This window comes from Oncorhynchus kisutch, linkage group LG5 (genome assembly GCF_002021735.2).
Source record: "Oncorhynchus kisutch isolate 150728-3 linkage group LG5, Okis_V2, whole genome shotgun sequence".
Lineage (NCBI taxonomy): Eukaryota > Metazoa > Chordata > Actinopteri > Salmoniformes > Salmonidae > Oncorhynchus > Oncorhynchus kisutch.
The window spans coordinates 5,388,528-5,405,769 of NC_034178.2; the positions used below are offsets into that span (position 1 = coordinate 5,388,528).

Below are 17,242 nucleotides of genomic sequence, written 5' to 3' on the forward strand. Positions count from 1 at the left end.
TTTAAAAATATATACTTCTGTGTATTGATTTTAAGAAAGGCATTGATGTTTATGGTTAGGAGCAACGACAGTCCTTTTTCACGAATGCGCACCGCATCGATTATATGCAACGCAGGACACACTAGATAAACTAGTAATATCATCAACCACATAACTAGTGATTATGATTGATTGTTTTTTGTAATGGATCATCAGATGACACTCATAGGACATCATGTTACACAATACATGTATGTTTTGTTCGATAATGTGCATATTTATATCCAAAAATCTCTGTTTACATTGGCGCCTTACGTGCAGTAATGTTTTGATTCCAAAACATCAAGTGATTTTGTAGAAATACTCATAATAAGCATTGATTAAAGATAAGAGTGCTATTCACAGAATTAAAGATAGACTTCTTCTAAAAATGCAACCGCTGTGTCAGATTTCAAAAAAACTTTACGGAAAAAACATAATCTAAGAACGGCGCTCAGAGCCCAAAACAGACAGAGGAATATCCACCATTTTGGAATCAACAAAGTTAGAAACAACACCATAAATATTCACTTACCTTTGATGATCTTCATCAGAAGGCCCGCCCAGGAATCCCAGTTTGACAATAAATGACTGATTTGTTCCATAAAGTTTAATCATTTATGTCCAATTAGCTACTTGTTGTTAGCTTGTTCAGCCCAGTAATCCATCTTCATCCAGACAAAAACTTGAAAGTTCCGTTACAGTCCTTTAGAAACATGTCAAACGATGTATGGGATCGATCTTTAGGATGTTTTTAACATAAAACATCAATAATGTTCCAACCGGAGAATGCCTTCAGAAAAGCATAGGAACGAGAGGTAACTCTGTCGGGAGCGCACGTCATGAGACCAAGGCTCTATGAAAGACCACTGACTCAAAGAGGTCTCATGAGCCCCTCCTTTATAGTAGAATCCTCAAACCAGTTTCTAAAGACGGTTGACATCTAGTGGAAGCCGTAGGAAGTGCAACTTTATCCATATCTCAATGTGTATTCGGTAGGCCAAGCTTTGAAAAGCTACAAACCTCAGATGTCCCACTTCCTGGTTGGATTTTTCTCAGGTTTTCGCCTGCCATATGAGTTCTGTTATACTCACAGACATCATTCACACACTTTTAGAAACTTCAGAGTGTTTTCTATCAAATAATAATAATAATATGCATATATTAGCATCGCTATTCATCCAATAGTACGCTAAAATGCTGCCCCCTATCCCAAAAAGGTTAAATAAAGTTGTAAAAAAATAAATAAAATAAAAAATCTAAATTGGCTAAATTGGCGTCCAAAAATACTGATTTTCGATTGTTATGAAAACTTGAAATCGGCCCTAATTAATCGGCCATTCCGATTAATCGGTCGACCTCTACACTCCATGCCAATGTCCACTCAGAATGTGATTCTTTTAATTTTTTATGCCAAGATGGCATTCTAGGATCTACATTTTCAAAAGTTTACTGAACTTTGTGTATGGCTGTGGAGGATTGGACTCTACCCAAGCAGTTGGCGCCAAAGGACTATTGGGTAACAGTTGAATGGGCTGTGGTTTAAGCATCAACCTCTTTAGCTGGCACCTGAAAGCCTTTACTAACGATACCCAAATATGACAGCTGACTTTAATTTGAAACTGTGCCTTTAGCAAATAAAAAAGCAATAGGCCTTTATGGTTAGGTCTGATCATGCAGTAGGCTTAGCGACCATTTTTGTTTAATATAAGCTATAGGCTATAAATAAGTGGAGACCATCTTCAGCACCCCTACTTCCTGCGGCTATGGAGGGACATTGGGATGCAGCTAGAAGGGTCCTTTTCTACAGTTTACTGCCAAAACATATTTAGCTGTTAATTCGGCAATCTGACTAAAGTATGACTTCACTTGATATGCTGAAATAAAAACTCGGTAATTCACGAAACCGTGCCTGGTCCTGCGTTTTCAGTCGCTAAAACGTTAGGTCTATCCGTGCGTTTCTGTGTGTGTATGAGTGTTGTGTGATGACGCGATGATCCGCAAGCCATAGAGGGATCGATGGAGACTGGTATAGATGGAGACATACCGATAGAGGGAGGGAAGAAAGACATCGTGGCACTAGAACTGTAGTGTATGGGAATATCAAGTAGAGAGAGAAAGAGAGAAATATAGCATCAACAACGAGAGAGATAGTGAGAGAGAGAACACGGGCTGTGAATTCGCGGACGACATGAGATTTCTACATGAACAGTATAAAATGCTTTAAAACTCAGCGTTTTGCCTTACAAACGTGTTGGCAGACGACAGCCACTAAAACACGACTACACATCAAGTTCAGGTATGTAACACTTAACCAGATCCATCTTTTGACAAATCCGTTAGTCTATGTCAGTAAGAGAATGTTGATATTGTGTGGCGTTGCCTCTCTTGGACGGTTACGCACGCGATTCTTGCCTTGGTAAATATGGGGCAGCAGTTTTTTGATTGCAAACCGTTCATGTTATTTCTACCATATGTTAAAATTCATCTGTACATGTATGTTGCTGTTACTGCGTCATAAACTGTGTGAATTATCGTCAGGAATGCGCGAGAGGGAGAGAGTATTCTATGCAGGGATCTAACATGTCTCGTTTTGAAGATTTGGAGGATGTGATGCGCCTGTGAAATTATGCCACCAAAGCGAGATGGCGTTTCTTCTTCCTGTGGTATTTTATGAATGAAAGGGGCAGAGTAGGTTAGCCTGTGATGTCGTATTCTAGACCCACTGACAACAAACGAGGTCGTTTTTAACTCTTACTCTCCCTATAGCATACCCTGTTTCAAGCCCGTGGTGGGCATGCATTATTACACACACACACACACACACACACACACACACACACACACACACACACACACACACACACACACACACACACACACACACACAGTAGGCTACATTCCACCAACATGATGGCAACGTGACTCACAGTCTGACTAACAGTAAGCCAATGCTAAACCGTTTTTAATCGCTTCATATTTTCAGGGGGTCCATCTGGACAGTGTATGCTTGCCCTATTAACGTTATGTGTGCTGTTTATGGCAGGCTTTCTTCCATGACTATCCTTGCTGTAAGAGAGAGAGTGTGTGTGTGTTTGTTTGTTTGTTTGTTCCCGGTCCTTGTGTTTGTTTGGGTTCATAGTAGGAGGGAGAAAGGAGGAGAGGGGGAGGGATGACAGTAATTCCAGTGATTAAGCTTTGTAGTGTAGCAGATGGTAGTAAAGAGAGATTGGACCATGGCTGCGTGTGTGTAGGTGGGTGTTGTAGGTGGGCACCTATTTCCTTTAATGTTCATGTGATTTTTGGCTGCACCTCGGCTCACACTGGTTGAAGTGCTGTCTCTGTTCCTCTCTTGCTGTCTGTCTGTCTGCCTGCTCCTCTCCTGCGGTCTGTCTGTCCACTCCTCTCCTGCTGTCTGTCTGTCTGCTTCTCTCCTGCATGTCCCCCAGATACTGACCAGCAGGAGCATGGATTGTGTATGTCAGGATCAGCATAGTCTACTATCCTACACTGTGTGTGTGTGTGTGTGTTGTGTGTGTGTGAAGGAGGCATGCTGCTAAGTTAAGACCTGGGAATTGGGTCAATGCAGACAGTCCAGAAAACAGAGAGGTTAAGCTCAATGATTAGCTGCTAAGCCTAGACCCCTGTAGAGCAATCTGTAACACACACACATGGATAAACACGCTTACAGTGGGGCAAAAAAGTATTTAGTCAGCCACCAATTGTGCAAGTTTTCCCACTTAAAAAGATGAGAGAGGCCTGTAATTTTCATCATAGGTACACTTCAACTATGACAGACAAAATGGAGAAAAAAATCCAGAAAATCACATTGTAGGATTTTTAATGAATTGATTTGCAAATTATGGTGGAAAATAAGTATTTGGTCAATAACAAAAGTTTATCTCAATACTTTGTTATATACCCTTTGTTGGCAATGACAGAGGTCAAACGTTTTCTGTAAGTCTTCACAAGGTTTTCACACACTGTTGTTTGTATTTTGGCCCATTCCTCCATGCAGATCTCCTCTAGAGCAGTGATGTTTTGGGGCTGTTGCTGGGCAACACAGACTTTCAACTCCCTCCAAAGATTTTCTATGGGGTTGAGATCTGGAGACTGGCTAGGCCACTCCAGGACCTTGAAATGCTTCTTACGAAGCCACTCCTTCGTTGCCCGGGCGGTGTGTTTGGGATCATTGTCATGGTGAAAGACCCCGCCACGTTTCATCTTCAATGCCCTTGCTGATGGAAGGAGGTTTTCACTCAAAATCTCACGATACATGGCCCCATTCATTCTTTCCTTTACACGGATCAGTCGTCCTGGTCCCTTTGCAGAAAAACAGCCCCAAAGCATGATGTTTTCACCCCCATGCTTCCCAGTAGGTATGGTGTTCTTTGGATGCAACTCAGCATTCTTTGTCCTCCAAACACGACGAGTTGAGTTTTTACCTGACCATATGACATTGTCCCAATCTTCTTCTGGATCATCCAAATGCTCTCTAGCAAACTTCAGACAGGCCTGGACATGTACTGGCTTAATCAGGGGAACACGTCTGGCACTGCAGGATTTGAGTCCCTGGCGGCATAGTGTGTTACTGATGGTAGGCTTTGTTACTTTGATCCCAGCTCTCTGCATGTCATTCACTAGGTCCCCCCGTGTGGTTCTGGGATTTTTGCTCACCGTTCTTGTGATCATTTTGACCCCACGGGGTGAGATCTTGCGTGGAGCCCCAGATCGAGGGAGATTATCAGTGGTCTTGTATGTCTTCCATTTCCTAATAATTGCTACCACAGTTGATTTCTTCAAACCAAGCTGCTTACCTATTGCAGATTCAGTCTTCCCAGCCTGGTGCAGGTCTACAATTTTGTTTCTGGTGTCCTTTGACTGCTCTTTGGTCTTGGCCATAGTGGAGTTTGGAGTGTGACTGTTTGAGGTTGTGGACAGGTGTCTTTTATACTGATAACAAGTTCAAACAGGTGCAATTAATACAGGTAACGAGTGGAGGACAGAGGAGCCTCTTAAAGAAGAAGTTACAGGTCTGTGAGAGCCAGAAATCTTGCTTGTTTGTAGGTGACCAAATACTTATTTTCCACCATAATTTGCAAATAAATTCATTAAAAATCCTACAATGTGATTTTCTGGATTTTTTTTCCTCATTTTGTCTGTCATAGTTGAAGTGTACCTATGATGAAAATTACAGGCCTCTCTCATCTTTTTAAGTGGGAGAACTTGCACAATTGGTGGCTGACTAAATACTTTTTTTGCCTCACTGTACAGTGCCTTGCGAAAGTATTCGGCCCCCTTGAACTTTGCGACCTTTTGCCACATTTCAGGCTTCAAACATAAAGATATAAAACTGTATTTTTTGTGAAGAATCAACAACAAGTGGGACACAATCATGAAGTGGAACGACATTTATTGGATATTTCAAACTTTTTTAACAAATCAAAAACTGAAAAATTGGGCGTGCAAAATTATTCAGCCCCTTTACTTTCAGTGCAGCAAACTCTCTCCAGAAGTTCAGTGAGGATCTCTGAATGATCCAATGTTGACCTAAATGACTAATGATGATAAATACAATCCACCTGTGTGTAATCAAGTCTCCGTATAAATGCACCTGCACTGTGATAGTCTCAGAGGTCCGTTAAAAGCGCAGAGAGCATCATGAAGAACAAGGAACACACCAGGCAGGTCCGAGATACTGTTGTGAAGAACTTTAAAGCCGGATTTGGATACAAAAAGATTTCCCAAGCTTTAAACATCCCAAGGAGCACTGTGCAAGCGATAATATTGAAATGGAAGGAGTATCAGACCACTGCAAATCTACCAAGACCTGGCCGTCCCTCTAAACTTTCAGCTCATACAAGGAGAAGACTGATCAGAGATGCAGCCAAGAGGCCCATGATCACTCTGGATGAACTGCAGAGATCTACAGCTGAGGTGGGTGACTCTGTCCATAGGACAACAATCAGTCGTATATTGCACAAATCTGGCCTTTATGGAAGAGTGGCAAGAAGAAAGCCATTTCTTAAAGATATCCATAAAAAGTGTTGTTTAAAGTTTGCCACAAGCCACCTGGGAGACACACCAAACATGTGGAAGAAGGTGCTCTGGTCAGATGAAACCAAAATTGAACTTTTTGGCAACAATGCAAAACGTTATGTTCATCACCCTGAACACACCATCCCCACTGTCAAACATGGTGGTGGCAGCATCATGGTTTGGGCCTGCTTTTCTTCAGCAGGGACAGGGAAGATGGTTAAAATTGATGGGAAGATGGATGGAGCCAAATATAGGACCATTCTGGAAGAAAACCTGATGGAGTCTGCAAAAGACCTGGACTGGGACGGAGATTTGTCTTCCAACAAGACAATGATCCAAAACATAAAGCAAAATCTACAATGGAATGGTTCAAAAATAAACATATCCAGGTGTTAGAATGGCCAAGTCAAAGTCCAGACCTGAATCCAATCGAGAATCTGTGGAAAGAACTGAAAACTGCTGTTCACAAATACTCTCCATCCAACCTCACTGAGCTCGAGCTGTTTCGCAATTAGGAATGGGAAAAGATTTCAGTCTCTCGATGTGCAAAACTGATAGAGACACACCCCAAGCGACTTACAGCTGTAATCGCAGCAAAAGGTGGTGCTACAAAGTATTAACTTAAGGGGGCTGAATAATTTTGCACGCCCAATTTTTCAGTTTTTGATTTGTTAAACAAGTTTGAAATATCCAATAAATGGCGTTCCACTTCATGATTGTGTCCCACTTGTTGTTGATTCTTCACAAAAAAATACAGTTTTATATCTTTATGTTTGAAGCCTGAAATGTGGCAAAAGGTCGCAAAGTTCAAGGGGGCCGAATACTTTCGCAAGGCACTGTACATACACACACGCACACTAAGCCCAAACAAAGCTTTCTAATGTGAAATATATATGTGGGACACCAAGATTTTAATGCTCATTTCCTCTGTTTGCATCACTCTCCATCACACCCATGCACGGACACGCGCATGCATGGACACCCACAGACAGAACAGATGAAGCATCGAAGCAGTGTGTGACTAGATGTGAACAGGATAAACCCAGTCAGAGTTTGGTTCCATTCTATACATCTGTATGGAATTGTGCGTGTGTGTGTGAGTGAGTGAGTGAGTGAGTGTGAGTGAGTGAGTGAGTGAGAGAGAGAGAGAGAGTCAGGTGTGTGTGCGACAGACAGACAGACAGTCAGTCTCTCAGGAAGCTAACCACTGAGACTGTCAGGCACACACACATGGAGAAGATGAGAGGAGAGATGAGGAGAAGAGAGAGATGGACAAATGCTGAGTAGAGGAGTATTGGTCTGTGCCAAAGTGATCTCCTAATGTAGAGTTGGCTGGGCTGGTCCAGGCTGGTCCAGATGCATTTACACTATTCATTCATTAAAGCACTCTATCCTTCCATCTCTAATCATCAGAGAAGGGGAGGAAAGAAAGATGGTCAGAGTGAGACAGTCCCATTTGGTAAGAGTGTCATCAATCTCTGTGCCCTAGTGTCAAGGACAGAAGTGTGTGTGTGTGTGTGTGTGTGTGTTCGCGTGTGGTGTATGTGTATGTGTGTGTGTGTGTGTGTGTGTGTGTGTGTGTGTGGTGTATGTGTGTGTGTGTGTGAGTGCACAGGCACCTTTAGACTGAAATTCCCACATTGGTCCATAAATATTAGTATGTCTGCACCTAGTGGTGTTGTTCTAGATTGAAGTGGGATTGTAATTCCAGTGTTGTCATTTGTTGTTAGAGGTCCTTATAACAGGGTTTAGCCCCAGAGCTGTTCAATAATACACACACACACACACACATACACCACACACACACACACACACACACACACACACACACACACACACACACATACACCACACACACACACACACACACACACACACACACACACACACACACACACACACACACACACACACACACACACACACACACACACACACACACACACATACACCACACACACACACATACACCACACACACACACACACACACACACTGCCAAGAATGCAGAATAGTATTTGAGGAATAGGTTCAGATACAGAAAGATGAGTTGTGGTAAGTTAACGGTAGTTCAAAGCTTTTGTTTCATCAGGGATGAGTCTGTCTCTACCTGGAGTCAGTACATGTGTCTGTCTCTACCTGGGGTCAGTACATGTGTCTGTCTCTACCTGGAGTCAGTACATGTGTCTGTCTCTACCTGGAGTCAGTACATGTGTCTGTCTCTACCTGGAGTCAGTACATGTGTCTGTCTCTACCTGGGGTCAGTACATGTGTCTGTCTCTACCTGGAGTCAGTACATGTGTCTGTCTCTACCTGGGGTCAGTACATGTGTCTGTCTCTACCTGGGGTCAGTACATGTGTCTGTCTCTACCTGGGGTCAGTACATGTGTCTGTCTCTACCTGGAGTCAGTACATGTGTCTGTCTCTACCTGGGGTCAGTACATGTGTCTGTCTCTACCTGGGGTCAGTACATGTGTCTGTCTCTACCTGGGGTCAGTACATGTGTCTGTCTCTACCTGGGGTCAGTACATGTGTCTGTCTCTACCTGGAGTCAGTACATGTGTCTGTCTCTACCTGGGGTCAGTACATGTGTCTGTCTCTACCTGGGGTCAGTACATGTGTCTGTCTCTACCTGGGGTCAGTACATGTGTCTGTCTCTACCTGGGGTCAGTACATGTGTCTGTCTCTACCTGGAGTCAGTACATGTGTCTGTCTCCACCTGGGGTCAGTACACGTGTCTGTCTCTACCTGGAGTCAGTACATGTGTCTGTCTCCACCTGGGGTCAGTACATGTGTCTGTCTCTACCTGGGGTCAGTACATGTGTCTGTCTCTACCTGGAGTCAGTACATGTGTCTGTCTCTACCTGGGGTCAGTACATGTGTCTGTCTCTACCTGGGGTCAGTACATGTGTCTGTCTCTACCTGGAGTCAGTACATGTGTCTGTCTCTACCTGGAGTCAGTACATGTGTCTGTCTCTACCTGGAGTCAGTACATGTGTCTGTCTCTACCTGGAGTCAGTACATGTGTCTGTCTCTACCTGGAGTCAGTACATGTGTCTGTCTCTACCTGGAGTCAGTACATGTGTCTGTCTCTACCTGGGGTCAGTACATGTGTCTGTCTCTACCTGGAGTCAGTACATGTGTCTGTCTCTACCTGGAGTCAGTACATGTGTCTGTCTCTACCTGGAGTCAGTACATGTGTCTGTCTCTACCTGGAGTCAGTACATGTGTCTGTCTCTACCTGGAGTCAGTACATGTGTCTGTCTCTACCTGGAGTCAGTACATGTGTCTGTCTCTACCTGGAGTCAGTACATGTGTCTGTCTCTACCTGGAGTCAGTACATGTGTCTGTCTCTACCTGGAGTCAGTACATGTGTCTGTCTCTACCTGGAGTCAGTACATGTGTCTGTCTCTACCTGGAGTCAGTGCATGTGTCTGTCTCTACCTGGGGTCAGTACATGTGTCTGTCTCTACCTGGAGTCAGTACATGTGTCTGTCTCTACCTGGAGTCAGTACATGTGTCTGTCTCTACCTGGAGTCAGTACATGTGTCTGTCTCTACCTGGAGTCAGTGCATGTGTCTGTCTCTACCTGGGGTCAGTACATGTGTCTGTCTCTACCTGGAGTCAGTACATGTGTCTGTCTCTACCTGGAGTCAGTACATGTTTCTGTCTCTACCTGGGGTCAGTACATGTGTCTGTCTCTACCTGGGGTCAGTACATGTGTCTGTCTCTACCTGGGGTCAGTACATGTGTCTGTCTCTACCTGGGGTCAGTACATGTGTCTGTCTCTACCTGGAGTCAGTACATGTGTCTGTCTCTACCTGGAGTCAGTACATGTGTCTGTCTCTACCTGGGGTCAGTACATGTGTCTGTCTCTACCTGGAGTCAGTACATGTGTCTGTCTCTACCTGGAGTCAGTACATGTGTCTGTCTCTACCTGGGGTCAGTACATGTGTCTGTCTCTACCTGGGGTCAGTACATGTGTCTATCTCTACCTGGAGTCAGTACATGTGGCTGTCTCTACCTGGGGTCAGTACATGTGTCTGTCTCTACCTGGGGTCAGTACATGTGTCTGTCTCTACCTGGAGTCAGTACATGTGGCTGTCTCTACCTGGAGTCAGTACATGTGTCTATATCTACCTGGGGTCAGTACATGTGGCTGTCTCCACCTGGGGTCAGTACATGTGTCTGTCTCTACCTGGAGTCAGTACATGTGTCTGTCTCTACCTGGAGTCAGTACATGTGTCTGTCTCTACCTGGAGTCAGTATATGCAGTACATAACTCTCTCTCTCTCTTCTCTCTCTCTCGTTTTAATACCTGTGCCCAGGCAGTAGGGGGCAGCATGCCTGAGCAGAGTAATGACTACAGGGTGGTGGTGTTTGGAGCGGGGGGAGTGGGGAAGAGCTCCCTGGTCCTACGCTTCGTTAAAGGCACCTTCAGGGACACCTATATTCCCACTGTGGAGGACACCTATCGACAGGTGAGACAGGGACACCTATATTCCCACTGTGGAGGACACCTATCGACAGGTGAGACAGGGAGAGGAGGAGGAGGAGGAGAGGAAGGAAGACCGAGGCTGCATCTGGAACACCCTAATCCCTCTTTAGTCCACTACTTTGACCATGGCCTGAACATAGTGCACTTCAGAGATTAGGGTGCCGTTTCAGACAAAACGATGCACTGACAGGTAATCAGGGATGGGCAGTAGGCCAACTGCTTTATCTGATGTATAGACATAATGACCATATATAGTGTGTCCAGAGGGCTATTTTATCCACTGATCTGATGCACCAAGTCAAATGATACAACTTAGTGATGAAAAGAGCATTGAGTATAAGCAATGTTGTTTTTCAATGAATGATCATGTATTATCCTAATGATACTAATTGTGTGTGTATGTTTGTGTGTGTCTACAGGTGATCAGCTGTGATAAGAGTGTGTGTACGCTCCAGATAACTGATACAACAGGCAGTCACCAGTTCCCTGCCATGCAGAGGCTGTCCATATCTAAAGGACATGCCTTCATACTGGTCTACTCTGTAACCAGCAAACAGTCACTGGAGGAACTCAAGCCTATCTACCAACAGGTAGGTGTGTGTGACTGTGTGTGTGTGACTGTGTGGGTGACTATGTAATCTCTGCTTGTGTTCTCCAGGTGATAGCCATAAAGGGGAACATAGAGGCCATCCCCATCATGTTGGTGGGCAACAAGAGTGATGAGACCCAGAGAGAGGTGGAGACTAAAGATGGAGAGGCACAGGTCGGTAACATTAAACATCTGAAATGTTACAAAATAATACATCTGACCTGGGTTCAGTAGAACTACATAATGTCAAATACTTTAAAATATCGATTCAGTTTGGAATAGTGACAAAAGTGCAAACCCCAAGTTAAATAAATCCCACCTCAAAGTAGTTGATCTGTATATTTTACCCAGGTCTGGTATTGTCGGGCCGATTACTGTAAAGCAAATTCCCGTTCTACTTTCTCCTGTTAATAACAATAATAAAATGAATCCTATTAATAATCCTACTGTGTGGTCTTCAAGGCGACCACGTGGAAGTGTGCGTTCATGGAGACGTCAGCTAAGACCAACCACAACGTGACCGAGCTGTTCCAGGAGCTGCTCAACCTGGACAAGAAGAGAAACATGAGTCTCAACATCGACGGGAAACGGTCCGGAAAACAGTCCAGAGCTGAGAGACTGAAGGGAAAATGTAGTGTCATGTAGAGAGGAGGAGAGGATAGAGGGATGGAGGAAGGGAGGAAGGAAGGAAGGTAACAAGGAAGACAGAAAGTGTGAGGATAGAAGAGAAGGAATGGGAGAGGGAGAGAAAGAGAAGAGAGTGAAGAGACCTCAGGACCACTGGTGGGTTCTATACCTCACCCTCTCCCTATCCTCCTCTCTCATCTCCTGTCTGCCTGACCAGGGTCCTAACCATCCATACAGTCCCACTGTAGTGAAAAGATTTGGGGGGGTAGTCTGAACACGACTCGAACCCGCAACCCTGCATCTGTCAGCATCAGTCCAACACCTCAGCCATTACGCCGTGAGGTCCCAACCTCTTAGCGAGGTCACTAGATGTTACACTAGGGACACTCTAACATAATGTACATATCCTATGTATACCTGGCCTCCCTCCCTAGCACCTCTGAAAGACACAGACAGTATACCCCCGAACCGTCTCTGTCATCATGCAAAATGGAGAATCCTCTTAACTCCTCATTCAAAATGGCTTCTAAATCATTACTTGAACTGGAGAAACGTTGAACATGTGACATCAACAATCCCTCTAAGACTTTAGCTCAGTGTTAAAACAAGGGAAGGGACTTGGAATCCGAGGAAAGAGAACCTGGGAAAGAAAGATGTGGTAGTTGGACTGAAATGTTAAAAAGTCTACCTGGGACACTTGGTAGTTGGACTGAAATGTTAAGAAGTCTGCCTGGGACACTTGGTAGTTGGACTGAAATGTTAAGAAGTCTGCCTGGGACACTTGGTAGTTGGACTGAAATGTTAAGAAGTCTGCCTGGGACACTTGGTAGTTGGACTGAAATGTTAAGAAGTCTGCCTCGGACACTTGGTAGTTGGACTGAAATGTTAAGAGGTCTGCCTGGGACATTTGGTAGTTGGACTGAAATGTTAAGAAGTCTGCCTGGGACACTTGGTAGTTGGACTGAAATGTTAAGAAGTCTGCCTGGGACACTTGGTAGTTGGACTGAAATGTTAAGAAGTCTACCTGGGACACTTGGTAGTTGGACTGACATGTTAAGAAGTCTACCTGGGACACTTGGTAGTTGGACTGACATGTTAAGAAGTCTGCCTGGGACACTTGGTAGTTGGACTGAAATGTTAAGAAGTCTGCCTGGGACACTTGGTAGTTGGACTGAAATGTTAAGAAGTCTACCTGGGACACTTGGTAGTTGGACTGAAATGTTAAGAAGTCTGCCTGGGACACTTGGTAGTTGGACTGACATGTTAAGAAGTCTGCCTGGGACACTTGGTAGTTGGAGTGAAATGTTAAGAAGTCTGCCTGGGACACTTGGTAGTTGGACTGAAATGTTAAGAAGTCTGCCTGGGACATTTGGTAGTTGGACTGAAATGTTAAGAAGTCTGCCTGGGACACTTGGTAGTTGGACTGAAATGTTAAGAAGTCTGCCTGGGACACTTGGTAGTTGGACTGAAATGTTAAGAAGTCTGCCTGGGACACTTGGTAGTTGGACTGAAATGTTAAGAAGTCTACCTGGGACACTTGGTAGTTGGACTGAAATGTTAAGAAGTCTTCCTGGGACACTTGGTAGTTGGACTGACATGTTAAGAAGTCTGCCTGGGACACTTGGTAGTTGGAGTGAAATGTTAAGAAGTCTGCCTGGGCCACTTGGTAGTTGGACTTTGGTTGGATGGACGATGGAGTGGACTTGGAACATGTGAAGAGGTATAGAAAAGTTCGTTGTGGGATTTGGACTGGGAATACTGCGGATGATGTCGCTGGGAATGTTTGCGTCGGTTGGCTTTGGCCCTTGTTGTTTCATGTGAGGAGCCTTTCTGTTGGCCTTGTGTTTCCCATGCCAAGCTGCTGAATCCTCTTCGTACACAGAGAAGCACAGAGAGGATGGAATGACAACTCTACTCGACGGAGGGAAGACACTCCATTAGTTTTATGCCATGCAAATACCATCACATTGCACTTAATGTCACACATACACACACAAGTATAAATGCACACACACACGCTTTTTGGAGACCAGTGGTCATTCACCAAGTGTATTCCTACATAGTATGTACATGAACAAGGAGTGATATTATTATGTAAATGTCATTATATTATTGTCCCAAACACCTCTATTGGTTTATGTAAAGCAATAAGGTTGTTTGTCAAAGTACAGAATATATACTCCAGGTGGAAGTTGCCCCTAACCCGCAGATCTAGGATCAGCTTACTCCTCAAATCATAACTAACCATTAGGGGGGAATGCAAAACTGATCTTAGATCAGCATTTATGGACAAAGTCATCCTACTTCTTACTATACAGGAGAGCTAAAAGCACAATCATTTGATTGACGTTGTGTTTTTGTTTTACCATGTTCCGTTATCTATCTTGCAGAATAAATAACTGTCAATATATTTTGAACAGAGGTGGGGGAAGGAGGGAGCAGCTCTCCTGTAGTTATTATTCCAGGTGACTTGTAATGTGTACAGTATTTAAACGTGTGTTAAGGTCACCATAAGGCTGTGGATTGGTTATATAGCACGGTATTGTAACAAAACCGACAAAAAGGTTAAGCTTGCATCCCAAATGGCACCCTAATCCCTATATAGTGCACTTCTTTTCTTTATGCTCTGATCTAAAGTACTTCACTAGTAATTCACTATATAGGGTACTATTTAGAACACACTATGTGAGGGAACCCAGATCTAAACTGTCTTTCTGGAATAACACCGTTGGACCCAAAGAAGTAGAAAACACACCTTCATATATCTCTCTAATAAAGAAGCACGGAATTGATTCGAGTTTCAAACAGGGATTGGAGTTCATTTTCAATTCAGAATATTCATTGAAATTCTGTTCATGAAAGGAAACATCTGTCATTGAAAAACAATGGGCAAATTGAATAGACTGAATTAGAAAGAGAAAGGTCCCCATCCCCGGTGGCCACTGTGTATAGGGTATTGAGAAGGTACAGTGTGTTGCTATGTGCTGTGTTATACTTATGGCCCAAATGTTTTCCTGACCTCATGCCCTGACCAGGAAAACGCTGATCCCCAGTTGTAGGCTATAGCTAAGGCTCAGGGTTGTTCCTGTTCAGATCACATGCTCAGGAAAAGGTCCTGGATCTGATTAGAAAACAGTGTTCTAGTGCAGTATTACACTAGAACTATAATAAAGTATACAGTCATCTATTATTCAGATCAGATTGACCCACATTTTAGTGAATTATGTGGAACGTTCTACATCAAATAGTATTAAACTAGTATGTTGTGTGTGTGTGTGTGTGTGTGTGTGTGTGTGTGTGTGTGTGTGTGTGTGTGTGTGTGTGTGTGTGTGTGTGTGTGTGTGTGTGTGTGTGTGTGTGTGTGTGTGTGTGTGTGTACAGTGCACTCAACAGTGTTAGTTTGAATCAGCACAGACACCTTTACCCCATCCTCCCACAATATTCAGTGTGTGTGTTAATGCGGTTTTATGAAGTGTCTGTCAGAGGTTCCCTGTGGAGATGACCCACACGTTCTGCATGAGTCAGACTGCTGAGGCTCATGCACACACACACACACTGTACACAGTACACACACATACTGTACACAGGCATAGCAAGCAGACAGAGAGCAGTCCTCTGTTCCACAGAAACCTCATTATCTGCGTGTCTCATGCGGCACCCTATTCCCTGATGTGATTCTGGTCAAAAGTAGTGCACTACATAGGGAGTAGGGTGTCGTGAGGTTTGCACATTGTCTCTTTTTCTGCACTGCTGTGTCACCCTGTAACCCGTCTGTACTCTTCCTATTAGTTTTACCACTCCCCTTCACTCCACATCTGTATATAGCTGTAAATAGCTATTAGAGTTATATAGCTGGAGGTGGATATAGAGTCTATAGAGGATTTAGGAACGTTAGGGAATGGTGACATCATGGCCCCCTTTGCCCTCTTCATAGGATTGTGGGTAGTGTGGTTCTCTTAGGAGTGAAAAGATAGAGCTGCCAACTGTGATTCCACAGAACATTATTATAATCAGAGAAGGGGTGGGCCCTGAGGAAGATCTCTCACCTCATTGGTTGAACACCTGGGGGATTGGCCAAAGCCCAAATGGGCAGAGTCCTCCAGAAATGAACCAATGAGAGGGTTTCTTTTTTCGCTTGTGTAGTTTAGAGTGCTGGATCCTGTCTTGAGATCCACACACAAAACTAGACTTTCCTCACAAATATATCAATAACATGATTTACGTGAAAGTCTGATTTTAGGAATGGGTTCAGAGAGCATTCCTATAATGACTCAGGAATGGACAAAGAGGCTGCTGTATGGCTGAATAAAAACCAAGATCGAAACACACAGAACAGAACTGATATGATTCTAGAATAGATTACACAAGCCAGATAGTTGTGTCTGTTCTACGTAGTTTCTACCTGAAAAAGCCCCTACAGCCTTTCACTGATGTGTGTTATCAGAAAGTCATGTAGCTGGAAAGAGGGTTGCAGAAGAGAAGTGGCACAAAGGACTATGGGAAGAGTAGTTCATTGAGTGTAGTTAATCAGAAACATGTTCTATAAACTCAAGCCTACCAAGGACACAGTTTGGAATTTTTGCATCACCCCAGATCATACTATCAGCCCAGAAACAACTCCTTGCACCTATAAGTTCAAATATCTGAAGGGACTGGATAGGGGACAGGCTTAACTATTAGGCTTTGGGGAACTTCCGCCATATTGTTTACACTTGTCTGCTCTGCCAAACACAAAACGTGGAAGTGCCTCAAAGTTGTTTCTGGACCGGGCCCCTGAGGGGTGCAATGACTTCTGGGTAGTGTAGTTCTACTAACCTCCATCTCTGTCCTTCCCTCCCTGCATGGTCCCAATAAGTGTTCTTCCCAGCCAGCATGAGAACCAATAAGGACACAAACTGTGAAATTAACATATTTCTATTTTATTATTATAATTCTTCTGCATTAATAATGGCTTTGGTTTGAAAAGTGTAACTGTTTTTAATCTCTTATTGTTTTTGTAAACATGTTTTTTGTTTGGACCTTTTTTTAACATAATGATCATGTATAGACATTTAATTATTTTATTTTTAATATAGTTATTATTATAATTATTCTAGCTATTTATTCTAGCAATAGTCTTCCTACTATAATGTACTGTGGCAATGCATCCTAACTATAAGATATAAGATATGTATATGAAGAAATTATCATATCGAATCTGCAAAAGGATTTTCCTAATAAAAACAACAGTTAAGAATCTGCCTTTTGTGTGATATTTCCTTTCACAATGTGTGTGAAATGACAGAAAGATGACCTGAAGACTCCCGAAGATAACTGTTGGCTCCTATATTGAACACCTACGATTTTGCTTAGTGGGCTGACATGGTCTTGCATGGTATAGATCAAGGTTTCCCAAACCCGGTCCCTGGCCCCCCATGAGCGCACTTTTAGTTTTTTGTCCCAGCACTACACAGCTGATTCAAATAGTCAAA

The 17,242-nt window shown here is 43.6% G+C and overlaps 1 protein-coding gene across 2 annotated transcripts; it reads left to right on the forward strand.

Annotated features, from left to right (window-relative positions):
• Positions 1–1,791: 1,791 nt before the first annotated feature.
• On the forward strand, positions 1,792–17,007 carry LOC109890083 (GTP-binding protein Di-Ras1). Of its 2 annotated transcripts, none has more exons than XM_020482033.2 (5): positions 1,792–2,317; positions 10,386–10,538; positions 10,975–11,145; positions 11,214–11,318; positions 11,607–17,007. In XM_020482033.2, exons 2-5 carry the CDS (start codon positions 10,401–10,403, stop codon positions 11,787–11,789), a joined length of 597 nt encoding a protein of 198 aa, XP_020337622.1. In that variant the 5' UTR covers positions 1,792–2,317; positions 10,386–10,400; the 3' UTR covers positions 11,790–17,007. The 2 variants fall into 2 exon arrangements, with proteins under 2 accessions (XP_020337622.1, XP_020337623.1); XM_020482034.2 differs by having other exon boundaries at positions 1,807–2,317; positions 10,390–10,538.
• The last annotated feature ends 235 nt before the right edge of the window (positions 17,008–17,242 follow it).

What these genes read in the sequence shown, in the direction of transcription:
- LOC109890083 (XM_020482033.2), top strand. Translation starts at nt 10,401, where the DNA reads ATGCCTGAGCAGAGTAATGACTACAGGGTGGTGGTGTTTGGAGCGGGG. An exon ending in TGGAGGACACCTATCGACAG is followed by an intron (nt 10,539 to 10,974) that starts GTGAGACAGGGA and finishes GTGTGTCTACAG; the next exon opens with GTGATCAGCTGTGATAAGAG. An exon ending in CTAAAGATGGAGAGGCACAG is followed by an intron (nt 11,319 to 11,606) that starts GTCGGTAACATT and finishes GTGGTCTTCAAG; the next exon opens with GCGACCACGTGGAAGTGTGC.